The 18233-nt window shown below is 36.1% G+C and overlaps 2 protein-coding genes and 1 non-coding gene across 3 annotated transcripts; all 3 read left to right on the forward strand.

Moving 5' to 3' along the window:
- Nucleotides 1-13104, forward strand: LOC141591820 (uncharacterized). Its single transcript, XM_074412301.1, has 15 exons — nt 1-330; nt 2578-2739; nt 2908-2973; nt 3121-3264; nt 3332-3445; nt 4150-4251; nt 4335-4520; nt 5098-5187; nt 5265-5399; nt 5958-6080; nt 9342-9427; nt 9501-10113; nt 10243-10320; nt 10932-12097; nt 12648-13104. The coding sequence occupies exons 1-14, from the start codon at nt 79-81 to the stop codon at nt 11973-11975; spliced, it is 3195 nt and encodes a 1064-aa protein (XP_074268402.1). The 5' UTR covers nt 1-78; the 3' UTR covers nt 11976-12097; nt 12648-13104.
- A 1805-nt stretch (nt 13105-14909) lies between these two features.
- LOC141591821 (large ribosomal subunit protein eL19x-like) lies at nt 14910-18232 on the forward strand. The gene is made up of 5 exons (XM_074412302.1): nt 14910-15062; nt 16275-16397; nt 17192-17505; nt 17620-17672; nt 17980-18232. The coding sequence occupies exons 1-5, from the start codon at nt 14951-14953 to the stop codon at nt 18011-18013; spliced, it is 636 nt and encodes a 211-aa protein (XP_074268403.1). The 5' UTR covers nt 14910-14950; the 3' UTR covers nt 18014-18232.
- On the forward strand, nt 16598-16683 carry LOC141593408 (small nucleolar RNA R16). The gene has a single exon (XR_012521492.1). It is a non-coding gene; the product is annotated as a small nucleolar RNA R16 (small nucleolar RNA).
- Nucleotide 18233: the final 1 nt, after the last annotated feature.

The following is an 18233-nucleotide window of genomic DNA, read 5'->3' on the forward strand; positions in this document are numbered from 1 at the left end:
CCCAGTTACCGTTCTCCTTTTTCCTTTTTCCCTTTTCCCCCCAAAAATAATCAAACTACCACTCCCAAAAAGTAACCTATGAGATTCTTCCGCGCCAAAGACGGCGATTCTTCTCCGCCGCCGACAACTCCACCAATGTCACCGGCCGCGGTGGCGTCAACATCAATCACTGGACCGCCGCGGCCGATTAGGTTTGTGTACTGCGACGATGCCGGAAAATTCCGTATCGATCCCGAGGCGGTGGCGGTTCTTCAACTCGTTAAGGATCCTATTGGTGTTGTCGCCGTTTGCGGTCGCGCTCGTCAAGGCAAGAGCTTTATTCTTAACCAGGTAGCCTATCTCTCTCTATCTCTCATTTGACTGAATTTTGACTTTTTGGTGTTGAATTACGTTCAAGTTTTGCGAGAGGAATTTGAGCCTGCGGATTTGTGAATTGTGAATTTGGCTTGCTTTACGTAGGATCAATCATTTATGTGCTGCATTTCACAAACTATAGTGTAAGACGGTCTCACACCGTGAAATAAGCGGTCTCATAGTGTAAGATCGTCTTACACTATAATTACTGGCTGCATTTAGTTTGTGATTTTGTAATTTTTTATAGAAATAAATCGTCTCACAGTGTAAGATAGTTTGCATTCTAATTACTGGCTGCATTTAGTTTGTGATTATGACTTGAAGTTCGTGAAGATACTGGTGGAATGTGAGTGGAGATTTGATTTGATTGTTTGCAGATGGCATTAAAGTCAAACTTTAATTAAGTAATGACTTAATCAAAACTTGTTATCGATTTTTTAGCATTGGAAGTTTATAATAACCTGCTCAAATTATAGAATTAAGACCGGACGGTTGTAGGGTGCACATATATACACTCCCGAAACATATTGGGACACTAATTTTATGTGCAATAGACAGTGTACCCTAATAAAATTAAACAAGCAAGTGGGGTGATGTAAGGGTGTTTTTGTCTACTGCAAATAAAATTAGTGTCCGAGTATGTTTTGGGAGTGTATATATGTGCACCCTTGTTTTATTGCCTAAACACTCATTTGTTATTAACAATGAAATAATGAATGGATGTTTTTTTATATATAAAAGGATCGTCTCACACGGGGAGTCTTATACAATACTTACAGGATAATATGAGTTTTGGTTAATCCACTTTTATGTTTTTGATCAAGTTATTAATGATGTCTCGACATTTGAACTGAATTATTTTCACATCAATGGCTAAGCCGCTAAAGTATAAAATAGTTCAATTTCATCTTTTAATGAATTTTTTCATCATAATGAAGTGTAAAAATAAACAATGAAGTATATGTCTAGGAAAAGTGTGTGAACATATTTTTGCGAAATCCTACTTAGCTTATAATTACTACTATATGTTTTCTTAGTGATATTACATTTCCGGTCAATATATTAGAAATATCTCAAATATGAGGTATCGAGCTATGAAAGGGAAATTGGTGGAACCACAGCTCACAGGGTATTAAAGTGAAATTAGCCAAAAGATCAGGGCACTAAAGTGGAAACATTCCTAAGAAAAGTGTATAAGTAGGTATTATGACAAGAAATAATAAGAATAGTCGGTAGTGCTTTTGACTGGAATTGGCTGTTAATCAGTATCACTGTCTACCGTGAAATTAGTAAAATCACAAAAGGTTTGAAACTCTAGTCACAGGTTCACTGAACGATACAGAGTAGTGTTTTTCTAATGACAGACCTTATAATTTGTTAAACTTTTAGATGTTATTACACAGAAATCATGATGCATAAATTTTTCAGCCAAGTCAAGTTTGTTCAAAAGAATAAAGAACGTATGTGTGAGGGCATATAGGACAATGAGAGTAATATATCATCTCTGAAGTTCTATAAGCTAAGGTATAAATAGGCCATTGTGTACAAGGCTGGTTAAAGATCAGCTAATGTTCATATTGCGTAGCTAAGGTTCGAGTGGTCTTTAGGACTTAAATGAAGTTAAGCGATGTAGGTAAAAATATGACCGATATTTTATTCCAGCTGTTGGGTTAATTAGGCTTTTCCATGAACACAAGTGACCTTTAGAAAATGTTATAAGCCCATGGAAAATTATCTCAGTAGCTTCTAAACTTTGTGTATATTGATTGATTAATGATTAGGATGGAGAAATTTTGTTCTAGGTAAATGATCTGGCAATCTGCCACCTTATTGTTAAGTCATTTAGCATTGACGAAACTTTCCGAGACTCAACTAGTTAGAGATTCATTTGTTGAAGCGACAGTTATATCTCACATAATCTTATTGGAGCTACTTTCGCAATTCCTCTTTTCATGCATTACTTAGCAAATACTCTTGAAAACTTCATAGAGGTGTCTCTTCAGTGGGGCTTCTCTCTCAATTCGAGCAAAATACCATGGAACTTGTATAGCCTGAATGTTGTTGAAGGAAAACCTTTTCCGTCGTGATGAACACACCCTCTGATGCAATTCATTTTTTTTACATTGTATTGGTCTGCATGACCTCAACTTTTTAATTCTTTTTTCCAGCAAGGATATTCCTCACGAATTTTAAATCTGACATTTTTCATGAACTGAGTTTTAGCTTATTGGAAGGAGCAGCGGGTTTCAAGTTGCATCAACTCATCGGCCATGTACCAAGGGGCTTTGGTTGTGGAGTGCGCCCATAAAGAGGACTGCAATTGATGGTACAGATTACAATCTTATACTTTTGGATAGTGAAGGGATTGATGCTTATGATCAGACGGTGAGGTTTTCTCTTTTTAAGATCACTCTCTTATGTGAATGTTAGGATGTTGGGTCGATGAAGTTAGTTTCCTTGGTTCACTACGAAACCGGTCATATTGATCTGTATTCTTCTGTTTGGGAACTTTTTTGTCTTGTTAACGTGTTACATCTGATTTTCTCCATTCAGGGAACCTACAGCACTCAGATATTTTCATTGGCTGTTCTTTTATCCAGCTTGTTCATCTACAACCAAGTAGGGCTTTATTAGAAGCGGATTCTGATTTTTCTCTTCAGTGAGAATTCATAGAAAAATGATTTTTTTTAAAATGCTTACCACACTGTGAATCATCTTATAAGTTTAATTGCCAAGCAAGTCGACTAAAGTTATCTTTATATACAGATGGGTGGAATTGATGAGGCTGCACTAGATCGTCTCTCACTTGTGACGGAAATGACTAAACATATACGCGTCAGGGCGTCAGGAGGAAAGACTACTGCTTCTGAACTGGGGCAGTTTTCCCCGATTTTTGTTTGGCTGCTGAGGGTAATATTTGTGGCAATGCCTAATTGTAATCTTCTTGTTTCGTGAATTGACACACATTATGATGCAGGACTTCTATCTGGATTTAGTTGAAGACAATAGTAAAATTACTCCTCGTGATTATCTAGAGCTTGCTTTGAGGCCAATTCAAGTTAGTGGAAAAGCTACAGCTGCAAAGAATGAGGTATACCGAACAACCAATATATGTTCTGGAATTCGCCTGCTAGTGATAGCTTAAATTTAGTTATTTATTTATCTTAGTTACCCTATCTCCGTCTATTTCGGATGAGGCCAAAGAGATATTAATCTTTTGTTTCCGGGATGGACTATATCAAGATGGCTCTTAAATCCTTACGTGCTTTTTGCATGAAGTAGTAGATGAACGTCTTAGTTTTTTTTTTACTGTGGGTTACTTGGAAACCGTCTTTTGCCCTGCTTTTTGCGGGAACTTATTTATAAGCATTGAGCATGTGCCGATATGTCATTTGTTTGAGGAAGACACTTTTGTCCCATATATGTGTACTGCACTTCCATGGATTTTAGTCCCCTCTAAAATATAATCCTTGTAACTTCTACCCTGCAATACTTATTCAAATGTCTCTTCTTGTGAGGGTTAACTGTATCGAATACAAAATGCAAAATAATTAAAAGTGAAGGTTTCAGGACTTCAACCTAGTACCCGAGCTCCATTTGGGGTGAGGTCACTGAGGTGATACAGATTATGGACCACCTTTATGTTGTGACCAGTGAGAAGAAGAATCCACCGACCTCCTTTTTGTGGTGCATAACCTGGCAAGAACGAGAACTTTGACTAGTGACCATGATCTAGCTATGAGTAGAACTGAATTAATTTATGGTCACACTTATGGGTTTTATGGTGTCAACTAGGTTCGTGAATCAATCCGTGCTCTTTTCCCTGACCGTGAATGCTTCACTCTCGTAAGGCCATTGAACAGTGAGACTGAACTCCAGCAGCTTGATCAAACTCCTGTAAGCATCTGAATCCTTTCATTCAGTTTACTTTAGACTATCTCACTTATTCTTGTATTAAACTGTGTATGCATGATATGTAGTTGCAGAACTTCAGACCAGAATTTAGAGCTGGCTTAGACGCATTAACAAGGTTTGTGTTCGAGAGAACTAGGCCCAAGCAAATTGGGTCAACAGTTATGAATGGACCTATACTTGTTGGCATAACTCAATCTTTCCTAGATGCAATCAATAATGGTGCTGTGCCTACAATAGCTTCCTCTTGGCAGGTAAATCTTTCACTGGGTACCTTTTAGTTATTGTAAGTGTATTTCTAGTGCAGATGCTTATGTTGATGGTAATGCATATGGATGGTTTCAAATATATACTCCTTATAACTATTGGCCATTTGAGCTACACGTAGATGACTTTTTTTTTCCCGTTTATGCGGTTGAGCTTCTTTGCATGTAGAAGTCCTCATCCTTGTGTGGTCTCCAATTTGTAGAATAATTGCACTTTCACAGGCAACACAACCTCTTCTTATCTTTAATATTACCAACTCGACTGCAAGTGTCAAACTTGACTAAATTTGCTGATCAGTTTACATTTTCGCTTAAAATAAAGTGTGGAAATATTCTGTTGTGTCGGAGGGAGTGCCGTGTCTACATGCACCATGCAGCAAAATTGTAGCGTCAAAGTAACATTCTTGGTGACCAAGCGACAGGATGTAAAGATCAATTTTTTAGTAAATGTCTTGAAACATTCTTCATAGTTTTCTGCGCTAATTCTTGTCTGTCGTAGAAAAGTTCTTGAAATGTCCGGTGGATAATCTTTGACAGGGCGATTTTTGTTTTTATTTTTGACTAGAGTGTTGAAGAAACAGAGTGCAGAAGGGCATATGACTTAGCTACTGAAGTGTATATTTGCTCCTTTGACAAGTTGAAACCACCTGAGGAAGTAAGAATCTCGACAAATTTCAATTTTGGTATAGATCTTCTCTTCCACTTATGAATCCTGATTCCACTCCATCGTAGGTAGCACTCCGAGAGGCTCATGATGAAGCAGTCCGAAAGGCGTTAGAGTTGTTTAATTCAAATGCTGTAGGAGTCGGTTCAGCAAAACAAAAATTTGAAAGGCTCCTGCAGAATTTCTTCAGGAAAGAATTTGAGGTGATTAACTTCAGTGCATTATACAGAGTATTTTTTTGTTTTTTGTTTTTGCATTATACGGAGTATTTCTTTTAATCTATTAATTTTAAACTATAGGAAATATGTTACGAGTAATAGTTAACCTACCCATCCAGGATATGTTAATGAACATTCTTGAATATAAGGAATCACAAAAAATAGCAGTTGCTAGAGAGTAACTATGATAAAAAATTTCTAAAATCAAATTCGTAACAAAAAGAGTACACAGAAAAAAATGATAATACCTCTAAAGGAAAAGTTTCCATTTTATTTCCTAACCCCAGAAACAGTTTACCAATTGTTGCAAGAAATCTTGCTTATATCAACAAGTTTGCCCGGAATTCTTCAGAACAACAATAGAAAATCTAACGCATTGGTGATTTGTCTCATTTGTGAAGTCTCGGAACTAAATGTGGAACATATTGAACTGAAGTGAATCATACTATGGCACATTGGTGCTCAATGGATAGGTCTGAGGGTCTCTGTGGTTTAACGTTCATAAGTTGCCTAAATGCTTAACAATCCTAAATTCGGATGCAGGGTTATAAGAAAAATGCATACATGCAAGCTGATTTACAATGTTCAGCTGCCATCCAGAACATGGAAAAGAAACTAAGAGCAGCTTGCCATGCTCCTGATGCGGACCTGGCTCGAGTTTTGAAGGTGATTATGCTTCTTTACCCTCCGTCCCTACAATATTCCTAACTCTTTGTTAGTGTGTTATCTCGGCTTTCTCTAAAACTTTTCCATTTTTGGCATAGCTGCTTTGGCTCTCATATGGTTTCATTGTGTCAACAGATCTATCAAGTTTTGAAAAGCTTACATTGTACAATCCTTGAAAGAGTCTCTTGGCACTGTATTCATAGCATTAGACGAAGAGCTTCTTCCCCTTATCAAAAAACTTTCTCGCTTTTTAATATGGCGCTAGTTTGAGACTAAAGAGCTTCATTCTCCTATTAAAAAAATACCATCCTCCTATATACTAAGGCCCTGTTCTTTTGGACTGAAACGGATCGATCTCGAATCGAATCAACTTATAGAATCTCGAATCGATCTCGAATCGAATCGAATCGAATCAATCGAATCAATCGAATCGAATCGAATCGAATCGAATCAATCGAATCGAATCGAATCGAATCGAATCGAATCAAACCGAATCGATAAGATCCGAACTTAAATTAACTTAATTTAATTTAATTTAATTTAACTTAATTATTATTATTATTATTATTATTATTATTATTATTATTATTATTATTTTTAATAAAAAGGCAGGAGTAGGAGTAGGAGTAGTATGTTCATACATTATACTACGACTACATTACGATAAAACATTACGATAAAAAATAAATCACATATTACATCTTTTTTTCTAACCATTAATTTTCATATTATCATAATCCTCATCACTTTCATCTTCACTATCACTATCACTCTCACTCTCGACAACGAATCCATGACCTCGCCAAATGTTTTTGAATATGTTATTCCGCACCTTATACAACGAATCCATGACCTTATACCTTATCAGTTCAGATCCAATAAGTTCAGTTCAGTTTAGATCCTATAAGTTCAGTTCAGTTCCGTTCAGATCCTATAAGTTCAGTTCAGATCAAATCCGTTTCAGTCCAAAAGAACAGGGCCTTAGTGAAACGAACAATGGTGATGAAGGAGGTGATTAATGGGAGAGGTGATAATTAGGTGAGGGAGGGGAGTGTGGTAAATGTATTGAGTTTATGAGGGGAGTGAATAATTTGTGTTATTAATGAAGAGTGAACTCACACTGACATTATTAAGTTTTTTTTTTTTTTTGTTTTGTTTAAATTATTATGTGTATCGAATAATTAATATGAAATTTTTTTGTATCGGTTTTTAAACTAATACTCCGTATGTAATTTTCCTGAAATGAACTTATAGGATCTGAACTGAACTGAACTGAACGTATAGGATCTGAACTAAACTGAACTTATAGGATCTGAACTGAACTTATAGGATCTGAAGTGAACTTAAATTAAGTGACTTTAAGTCCTAAAGAACAGGGCCTAAGAGAATAAAAATTCTCATACATTTTCCCTCCAAAAGAATCTGCTTAAATAAGGAAACAAGACTTTCTTTTTATTAAATGATTTTATCTTTTAATTACCATATAGTCTTTTATTCACTATAAAAATTCTTGAACTAAATTATAGTATTCATTTAATTATAATAAAACAAAACTGGTATATAAATCTAAAAATTTGTATATGAAAAATGTATAAATTGATATTATTAGTTTCATATAAAAAATACTTAACATGAACTTAATTAGTATAAAAACACTATGAACTGATAATATTAATTTCGTGAAAACAAAATTCATTAAAACTATTTGAGAAAATTTATAAATTGGAATTATTAGTTACGAAGTATATGGTAAAAAGTTTCATTAAAATACATATTTCATGACTCTACTCAATTCTTTTGATTAGTTTTTCATTTAATTTTTTATTCTCAAATTAAAATATGAAAAATTAATTATGTGTCAATTATACTAAGAGAATAAAACTTCTCTAAAGTTTTCCCTCCAAAGTGCTCAAACTTATATATGGAAACAAATTAGATTTTCATTTATTAAAGTTATTTTTCATTTAAAAATAACCTTTTCATCATTAAACTTAAAAATATAATCTTTTAACAAAAATAAAACAAAATTGGTATAAAAGTTAAAACTATAATCTATACATAAATTGTTATTCCTATTATTAATATCGTGACGAAAAAAGAATTTATTAAAATAATTTGTGGTAGTTCAAATATTTTCATAAAAAACGCACTTCATGAAATTATTCAATTCTCTTGATTAATTTTAAGATTAATTTTTGTTTTTTAAAATTCATGAGATATAAATACAAAATCTATAAGCATTATAGTAAAAATTAAAAGGTCTAATATACCGCGCATTTGCGCGGGATCTACACTAGTTTTAATAAAGTTTTACTATTGGGCGATTATTCAGGGACCTGCTACTGTAGCGAAGTATGTTCTAGTAAATACTCCTAGTTAACCTTCTCTACATAAATAGGGTTTATAAAAACATCGTAGCAAGTTTCTGGGTGTTCTTAGTGATACTCTTACAAATTGTTATCTCTTACATTCTGCACTATGCTACTACTGTGATGAATGCCTTGCAAAAAATCAGCATATATCTATATACATAGTTACATACTATGTTTTCTTAGCTTGATTTTGGCTTATTCGGCTGGAAAAGCAAGATAGAATTCATAATCGTATTTGACATTTTTGTTTGGGAGTATACATGCCATAATAATGTTATTTACTTATGTTTATACCCTAATCTTTGTCTGTTTGTCATCCTAATGTCATCTCTTTAATCATCTAAATCAGCATCTCATTTTTCACATGTTTTTTTTTGAGTGTCCATACAAAAAGGATTTAACTTATATACTTATATAGCTAAGGACCTCAAACCTGACTTCTGTTACATTCGTGCAACTGTCTGTCAAATTTTTCCGTCATTAATCAATAAAAAGAAATAAATGGGTTGGTTTCTTATTTAGACTTTTATTTTTTGGTACTCCTACGTCCCGGTCATTTGTTTGCCTTTGGTTTTGGCACAAAGACGAAGAAGAGAGGAAGTGACCAATTATTAGATAAGTGGACCAAATTGAGTGTGGAGGATCCAATTGCCCATTAATAGCATTCCTAAGATAGAAAGGCAAACAATTGACTGAGACGGAGGGAGTATATAACTCAACCAACTTCGGCATCAGTTCATCAGCTCTGAAAATCTGGAACATTCTTAAGAGCATGGTGTTGGATAAAACGAAGTCGGATGTATGCTGCCTTACCCCAATAGTTCTTGTTTGTAAGCCTAGAGTAATTTTTTATGTTCTGAGCAATGTTGAAACGCATTTGTTCTAGTAGGTTATTGATGATCTCTTATCGGAATATGAAGAATCATGTCATGGGCCGGGGAAAGATCATAAAAAGGCTATTTTCTTACAGCAGAGGTTAGTCTATGATTTTAGTTAGTGCCATCTAGTCTGGTTTCAATGAGTCATCTCACAGTGGACTATTTTCCAGTTTTGAAGGCCCAATTTCCGACCTTGTTGAGAAGCAGATTAATCAGATGGAATCCGACAGAAGTGCTCTTGTACTGAAATGCCACTCTGTTGAGGATAAGATGTCTCTACTAACCAAACAGTTAGAAGCAAGCGAGAAGCAGAAGTCTGAGTATCTTAAGCGATATGAAGAAGCTATAAATGACAAGAAGAAACTAGCCAATGACTATATGAATCGAATTACTAATATGCAAAGTAAATCTAGCTCAGTAGAAGAAAAGAATTCTGCCTTGTCTAAAACACTGGATTTAGCTAGAAAAGAATCTCTTGAATGGAAGCAAAAATATGAACAGCTCTTTTCAACCCAGAAAGCTGAAGAAGATGAGGCCTGTGCTGAAATAGGTGTTTACAAGTCTCGGGCCAGTGTTGCTGAAGCAAGTCTTGCAGCTGTTCGTGAACAAGCACACTCTGCTAAAGAGGAAGCTGAGGAGTGGAAACGCAAATATGAAATTTCTGCAGGGCAAGCAAAATCTGCCCTTGAGAAAGTAGCTTTTGTGCAAGAATCTACGAATAAAAGTATGCAAGCTCGAGAAGATCTGCTCAGAGCTGAATTTGCGAAGAATTTGGCTAACATGGTCTGTAACCAATTACCTTCTTAATTTGTATCCTTTTAGGAACCTTTTTATCGGTTTCATGATATCCATGGATAGCAAAAAAAGGAATCATATTTTATTTAGTTTTGAACTCACTGTCATTGATTGTAGGAAGAAGAACTGAAGAACAAGGTCGCAAAGATTGAAAGGACTGAGCAACAACTAACAACTTTGATGTTACAGTTGAAGGTGAGTATCTATGGGTCTAAATGTCTCCAGTGTCTATTAGAATCTCAGTAATCTCATTGTGACACTTGAATAAACACTTGAAAGAATTACTGCTAAATACAATCATAAAATCGTCGTGATTCACATGTATACCAAAAGCTGTGTTACTCAGACACGCCGACACGTGTCGGTGTCCGACACGTGTCGGCGTGTCGGACACGGCTATTTGGGGTGAATTTTCCTGTTTTGTGGTCTAAATTAAAGTGTCGAAGTGTCGTGTCGGACACCGACACGTGTCTGACACGCGACACGGCAGTTAAGTGAAGTGTCGGAGTGTTGAAAACCAAAAGTCAAAAACCCTCTGAATGGCCTCCATAGTCCAGAACCTGTAGGCAGTTTATGACTATGGTAAGTAGTCTTCATAATATGGGAGTGATTGATTGTGTTACAGTCTAATACAGTCTTAACATAGCTGGTGGGACACTGACTGGTTACTAGTGTAAACTGCACACCATCACCCCCTAGTTGATGCTCCTATGTCTGTATGGTTGCATTGCTCAATATTATTAGCGTACGTCGCAGTGGCATGTGCTGAGTGACGTTTTGATTCACAGTGCTTCTAATATTCTCAGGCCTCTGAATCAAAGGTCAAAGACAAAGAAACAGAACTAGCTGACTTAAAATCTGAGGTTAAGCTGCTGAAAGAAAAGTTGGAAACTGCTAATGCAACCGCACAATCTCATGAGAGAGAGGCTAAAACCCTAGAGCAGGAGAAAATCCAGCTGGACGAGAAGTATCGATCTGAGTTCATGATGTTTGATGAGTTACAAAATAGATGTACCTCTGCTGAAATCCAGGCTAGGAAAGCCAGTGAGATTGCAGATAGAGCACGTGATGAAGAAGCAAATGCCCTAAGGGAAAAGAGTGACATCCAGCGAATATCCATGGAAAGATTGGCTCGTATTGAGAATTTAGAGAGGCAGGTTGAAAAGCTGGAGAGGCAGAAAATAGACCTTACTGATGAACTGTCAGCCATTCGTGCATCAGAGGCAGGTGCTAAATCTAAAGTCGCGCTTCTAGAAGCTCGAGTAGAGGAAAGAGAGAAGGAAATAGAATCACTCATGAAATCAAACAATGCACAACGATCTAATACAGTACAAGTCCTTGAGGGATTACTCGAGTCTGAGCGCAATTCTCAAGCTGAAGCTAATCAAAGGGCTAAAGCGCTCTCTGTTAAGCTCCAATCCACCCAGAGTAAGCTTGACTTATTGCAGCGAGAGTTGACTTCTGTTCGTCTGAATGAATCGGCTCTGGAAGCCAAGCTCAAGTCTTCTTCACATGGAAAACGTTCAAGGGTGGAAGACCCTGAAGAACTGACGGAAAATTTAAACTTTAATATTAATGATAGAAAGGATTATTCTGGTGATGATGGTGATGTTAGTGGCAGACTTACTCGAGTGACGAAGAAGCTCAAAAGCATTATTAGTCCTTTCAAGCGAGCATCACCAGAAGGCGATAGCGAAAGGGATTTAGAAGATTACACTAAATTCACAATTCAAAGGCTTAAACAAGAGCTTGTGAAACACAATTTTGGTGCCGAGGTATTGAAGTTGGCAAATCCCAGCCGAAAGCAAGTCCTTACATTATACGAAAGATGTGTTCTTAAGAAATTATGAGATGATAGATGAGTAATCCTCTTGCGGCACTTTGTTTATACTTCTGTTTATAATTGACGTGAAGCTGCCTCCAAGACGATAATACCGGCCAACAATTCATACAGAAGGTACATGCTTGATTGGTAAGTCCTCTTGCGGCACTATGCTTATAGTACTGTGATTAGTAAGCCACTTGTTCATGACTTACTTTATAGTTCCGGTTTCTTTTCCTGCTTTTCGGTATCAAATTCTTGAGTTTGGTGGTGGTTCTTGCGAATCCGTTTGATAGGCTGGAACTTTCTGCGATTATTTGGGCGTCTGTTCCATTATTTGCTTATAAGTCTATAGGAGTAGATGCATTTTAAACACTAATTGATTGCTACAGAGATGTGGAGTGGTTTGAGATTTGTGACAGAGAGTATATAAAGAGTTGTTTGATTATTCTTGATTCAAGTCTAAACAATTTCTCTCAAGCGTGTTGTATTCTAGTATCCCCGTATTTGGGTCCTATTCAATGACCTTATAGATCAATTTTTTCTCGTACAAAATTGTCATTGATGTATCTAATTAGTGTTTGTGATTATCAACTTAATGCACCTGAAATCAGAATGGTTACAACTTACCAACTATGCTATACGTGTATTTAATTCTGGGTTACTACCATGCTTCAGAATGGTTAATTTGCTTCTGCAGAAACATTTTAAGGCGGCATCAAAGATCTGTTTCAGAACCAACGCGAAAACTGATGCCCGATCCTGAAACAGCGGTCTTTGACGCTGCCACAAAATTATACAATCAGGGAAATAGAGTAAAGGACTAGACTGCTAGAGGCGTTGAGCCTGCCATGGGAAGCTACAAGGGCCTGGATTTTTGCGCTCTGGCCAATTTGGGGGCGGATCCAAAAGTTAGATGATACTCCATAGTTAAATGCTATCGACATTTTTGTACAACATTTTTTCCGAAAATTCAAATTAGACGGTTAGGCGTCGAACAACGTCTTCATCTCATATTACTCGTTTCATTTAATCTTAGTAATAATAATTATATTGTAAAATATCATACAACGATCTTACAGTAAGATCAATTGAAGATTTCTGTCAAGCAAGAGACAAGCCGATGGTATTATAAAGGTGGTTCAATTTATGTAGTATACTTTACAACCATCTTTTACACTTTTTTTGGTGTTTGACAAAGGTACAAGGTTATATAAGAAGAGTAAAAAATGTAAAACGGAATTACTTTTTTACATACGAGTTTTACTCTATCACATACACTTTTTCACAAAATTGACATATACTACCCCTTCAATCCTCCCTCCCAAATTATTATCCACCATCTTCAATAAACCCTCCAACCTCTCCCAACCACGCCGCATCCACTCCCAATCAGCCACTGCACCTTGTTTCCACCATCGCTAGATTTGTCACATCGTCGTCGCGTTCTATTTTGCCGCCTCGTGTGTAATTTACTCCATATTGGTTCGGAAACAAGGTGTTTTTGCACAGAATCATATCATGATTGCATTGTATCTCACGTGTATATTGTTATGGACCTTTATGGTCGTTATCTTTAGTTATTGGTCATCATGACCTTTTAATTATAGTAGTCATCTCATGAGAATCATATTGCCTTATTGTTGATATTGTATTTGGTTGGACATTAGTAGATTAGGGTTGATGATTTGCTCTTATAGTGTACTTGTATTCATTGACATTATACTACGTATCCAATTCTCATTCGATAATGTTCAACACTTCACAAATCTATCGATATTGATAACGTTTTATTTTCATTGTAAGGTAGGTTTTACGGAAAATTGGATGATTAAATTCATGGTTGAAGTGAAAATTTTTACCCAAAAAACCCTAATATTCTAAGGAATTTAATCAGTTTTACGATGAAGGTTGTTGACGTGGACGGGGAGGGGAGGGTGAGTCTGGGGAGGGAGGGCGTGGGTGGTTGTTGATTGGTGGGTGGATGAGTTGTATTTGGTATTGAAGGAGGGAGATGAGAAAAAATAATAAGGGTCAAATCGTAAAAGTTATATGTGAAAGAGTAAAGTTCGTATGTGAAAAAGTACGACCCCAAACAAAAAAAACAAAAAAACTAATCATTATATGTTACATTAACGGAATTAGTAAATAGGTTATTCGGGTTGAATACATGGCCAACTTAGTTCTATTCAACATTTCCTTACAAGTTCATATCAATACGACAATACATACATTTCGTGATTTGGCTCAATGGGTTGTGGTATTTGTTAATGCTCGAGGTATAACCGAATCAACCCTCATCACGAGCTCGATTAAGTTCAAGGTGTCTTTAAACAAACTTAAGCCGAATTTTAACCAACCAAAATTCAAATGATCGTCAAACGAAACAATTTTATTTATGCACATCCCACAAGCCAGCTCGTAATAAATGAACACGGTAAGAAACGCCATTTTTAACCGTCTTAATTTAAACAAATCTCATACCCAATTAAATAAAGATGGAAATACCCAATTAAAGACGGAAATGAAAAGAGATGTGAATCTTAGGTTAAACGGTTCACAAATTATTCTATAGGACCATTTTATAAATAAGACTAGCTCATTTACAAAAGTCCAACTAAAATAACTAATATATTTGTATAAAAACATTTTATTTTAATAAGCTAATATTATATTTTGATAAGTTGCACATTTAAATATGTCCGAGTTCATCCTAATATATCGAGTTATGAAAATAAAATTAAAATGCAAATATAATTAACTATTAAGTGTGGGCTATTCTTTTATTGGGTCAGTCTTATGCTATAGAATGGTCCTATAAGAGAGTTGCTGTAAACGAAGATCAACCGAAAAAAGAAAACCCAATTATAGTCCCAAAACCCTTGAACCCAACAGTCCCAAAACCCTAATTGGGTACAAAGCGGGGCTATAAAACCTAAAACTTCCCCCATTTCTTATTTCTTATCTTGTTGCATCTCGAGAGAAATCAATCCACCGTCAAAAATGGTGTCGTTGAAGGTTCAAAAGCGTCTCGCAGCAGACATCCTCAAGTGTGGTCGTGGCAAAGTTTGGCTTGATCCCAATGAATCTAATGAAATCTCCATGGCTAATTCTCGTTCGTCCCTCTCTCTTTTTCTTACACTTTTTTATTTAGATTTCCTGTTTTTGGTACAAAATCTGATGTTTTATTTTGTGGGTATTGATTGATTATTGTATCTGATGATAAAGTTTGCATCTTTTTATGTTTTTTTATTGGTTTTAGAAATTGGGTATGAATCTATGAGGTGTTCTAAATTATGTTTAGATTGTTGGGTATTAATTTTTAGGTGATTTGTGATACTTTGTAGTTTAGATTGGTGTTTGGGCTCGTGATTTATGTTGTTTGATCGAATATTTTGATTCAATTGAGTAATTTGGTGTTATAGTTATACTACTCGCTTGTATGGTTGGACTTTAGAATATTACTCCCTCCGTCCCGATCATTTGGTACATTTAATTGAATTAAAATTACCATTGGAAAGATTATAAATGTTAAACAAATGATTAAGGCGGATGGATTAGTTGTTATATGGTCATTTGAAGTCCGAGTGTTCGTGTGTGATATTGATAGCTGGATCATGTAACCTGTAGTCCCAAAATATGTGAGGGGAATTTCGAACAATGCGAAATTTTGGTGTGGATTGGAAGTGGTAAATGTTAGCCAGATGATTAGTCTTGAAGTAACTGTTTGTTTTTGCTTCTTAGTAATTAGTATTACATCTAATTCATCTGGTACAAGTTTATTTTATTCGTCTGCTATAAAGATGTAATTACGCAATGTCATTTGTTCATTCTGAATGTGAGATGTTTTTATGTTGGTGATGGTATTGATTGTATGCTGTGTTAACCTGACTCTCCAACACCCCGTGTCACACGTGACACGTGTTGAGTGTTGGATACGGCTATTTTGTCCGGATTTTTCAATTTTTTTGGTCTAAAGTAAAGTGTCGAATTGTCGTGTCGGTATCGGACAAGTAGGTGTCGGATACGCGACACGGCAGTTAATTGAAGTGTCGGAGTAACATAGATTGTATGTTTTGTAAGCTTAGTGTGTTACCAGCAATGGTGTAATCTGGTACGTTAGGAGCGTTGATTTGTTTTAAGTTTCATAGACATTTCTCCCTTCTATTAAGGGTGGTAAGCTCTAAAGTTTCATATTAGGCAAATTTGACGACGTAAAATGTCATTTTCTTTAAAGCCAAGGGGTTTCAAAACCCTATTTCTTACTATGTGGCTGTGTTGCTTGTTATGAATGTGATTGTGATATATAGTGGATTATTTTGTGTAGGCCAAAACATTAGGAAGCTAGTCAAGGATGGTTTCATCATCAGAAAGCCCACCAAGATTCACTCCAGGTCTCGTGCTCGCCGCATGAAGGAAGCCAAGAGAAAGGGTCGTCACTCTGGATATGGTAATTTTGAATGCATAAACTCCCTTTTGGGCTATTTTACTGTTCTCTTTTGTAAACTCATACTTCCCATGTCATAGCCAATAAGCCAAGTAGCCAATGCCCTAGGCTTTCCATTTTTGTCTCCTTGACTCTTGAGGCAATAGTTTACATTTTCTCTTAAGGCATGTTTTGGATTGTCGAGAATGAGAGAGTATGGGTTTATTGGCAGCGAAATAATGCAATACTTATCCTACACTGAATCTTTTTTCATGTAGACCACAATCTCCGCCTATTATCTGATGCCCATCTAATTTATTGTTTACGTTATTTATTGAAAATTTTATTATAAGATTTGTTGGGGGTTTAAATAAGTTCTGTTTGGAAATGCTATCAATGATGAGATATTAACAGACGGGCGGTCGGAATTGATGCCATGTCGAATGTCTGTGTATTTCCTTAATTGGATTTCTCTGAGATAATTAACTTTTTAATCTTTGTATTAATTGATAATAGTTTGTTGATGGGAGATTTGGTTTACGACATCTTGTAGTGATGATGAGCAAAATTATGTCTGGACTTATGAAGTTCTCTAGAACACTGAAACAAGGGTAGTTTACATATTTGATATTTTACAAAATCAGCGTCTCTTGTTTGACTATATTTGTGCGTGTTAAACATAGTGCGAGGCACGTGACATCATGTCGCCTGACCCTGTGTCGAAATGTCTAAGTAGGGTTGGTGTTATCTACTCCGTGCTAGTTATAACTTTTATGATTTTATCCTACTAAGAAAATTTTTTTTTTGGTACAATGTAGGTAAGCGTAAGGGTACAAGAGAGGCAAGGCTTCCAACTAAGGTATTGTGGATGAGGAGGATGAGAGTTCTTAGGAGGTTGCTCCGCAAGTACCGAGAGTCAAAGAAAATTGACAAGCATATGTACCATGAGATGTACATGAAGGTGAAGGGTAATGTGTTCAAGAACAAGAGAGTATTGATGGAAAGCATTCACAAAACTAAGGCTGAAAAGGCAAGAGACAAGACTTTGTCTGACCAGTTTGAGGCCAAACGTGCTAAGAACAAAGCCAGTAGGGAGAGGAAGTTGGCTCGCCGAGAGGAGCGTTTTGCACAGGTATACATCCGAGATATAATGGATTTTTCCTAGTCTAGTTAATTCTCCCTGTTATTAGTTGTTTAGTTGCTCGGATGTATGTACTCAATTATATTCGGTTGCCATTTTGAGCAGGGACCTGGCGCTGAACCAGTACCAGCAGCAGCAGCAGCCGTTGCACCTGCACAGTAAGTTTATTTTGACAACTCATTAAACACGTACGGCAGTGAAGTTTCTAGTTTGAAGGTTTTGGGTCTGATTTAGGTTAACTAGAGGTTTCAAGATTTAGTCCCCTCATGGTACTACGGTCTCAAAGCTAGACTTAAAACCGGATGTTTCAAAACTCCAAACCAAATAAAACTGGTTTTTGTGCGATTCCTTCATGTGAAACTTTAGCAGAACATACTGCAGTCTTACCTCAACTTTAGTCTCATAAATTTTTTCTTAGTCTTTATTTTTGATATCTGATTCGTGGTTCACCGTTATCAATTACAGGGCCACCAAAAAAGCAAAGAAGGGAAGCGCGTGAGACTTGGCTAGGAAGCTTTAGGTGGTTTAGAGAGCTTGTTACTTGAAACATAGTACGAGTATTACATTTTTGCAGCAACAAAGTACGTTTATGTCGAACCTTTTATGTTGTGGTTTTGAAACAGAGCTTTATATGTATTACTGTCAAATACTTGTTCCCATCTTGTATTACTCTTGCTTTGAGTATGCAATTCAAATACTTTTTTCTTTTAATCGTCAAG

The sequence above is a fragment of the Silene latifolia genome, chromosome 7 (assembly GCF_048544455.1).
Source record: "Silene latifolia isolate original U9 population chromosome 7, ASM4854445v1, whole genome shotgun sequence".
In the NCBI taxonomy this organism is placed as follows: Eukaryota; Viridiplantae; Streptophyta; class Magnoliopsida; order Caryophyllales; family Caryophyllaceae; genus Silene; species Silene latifolia.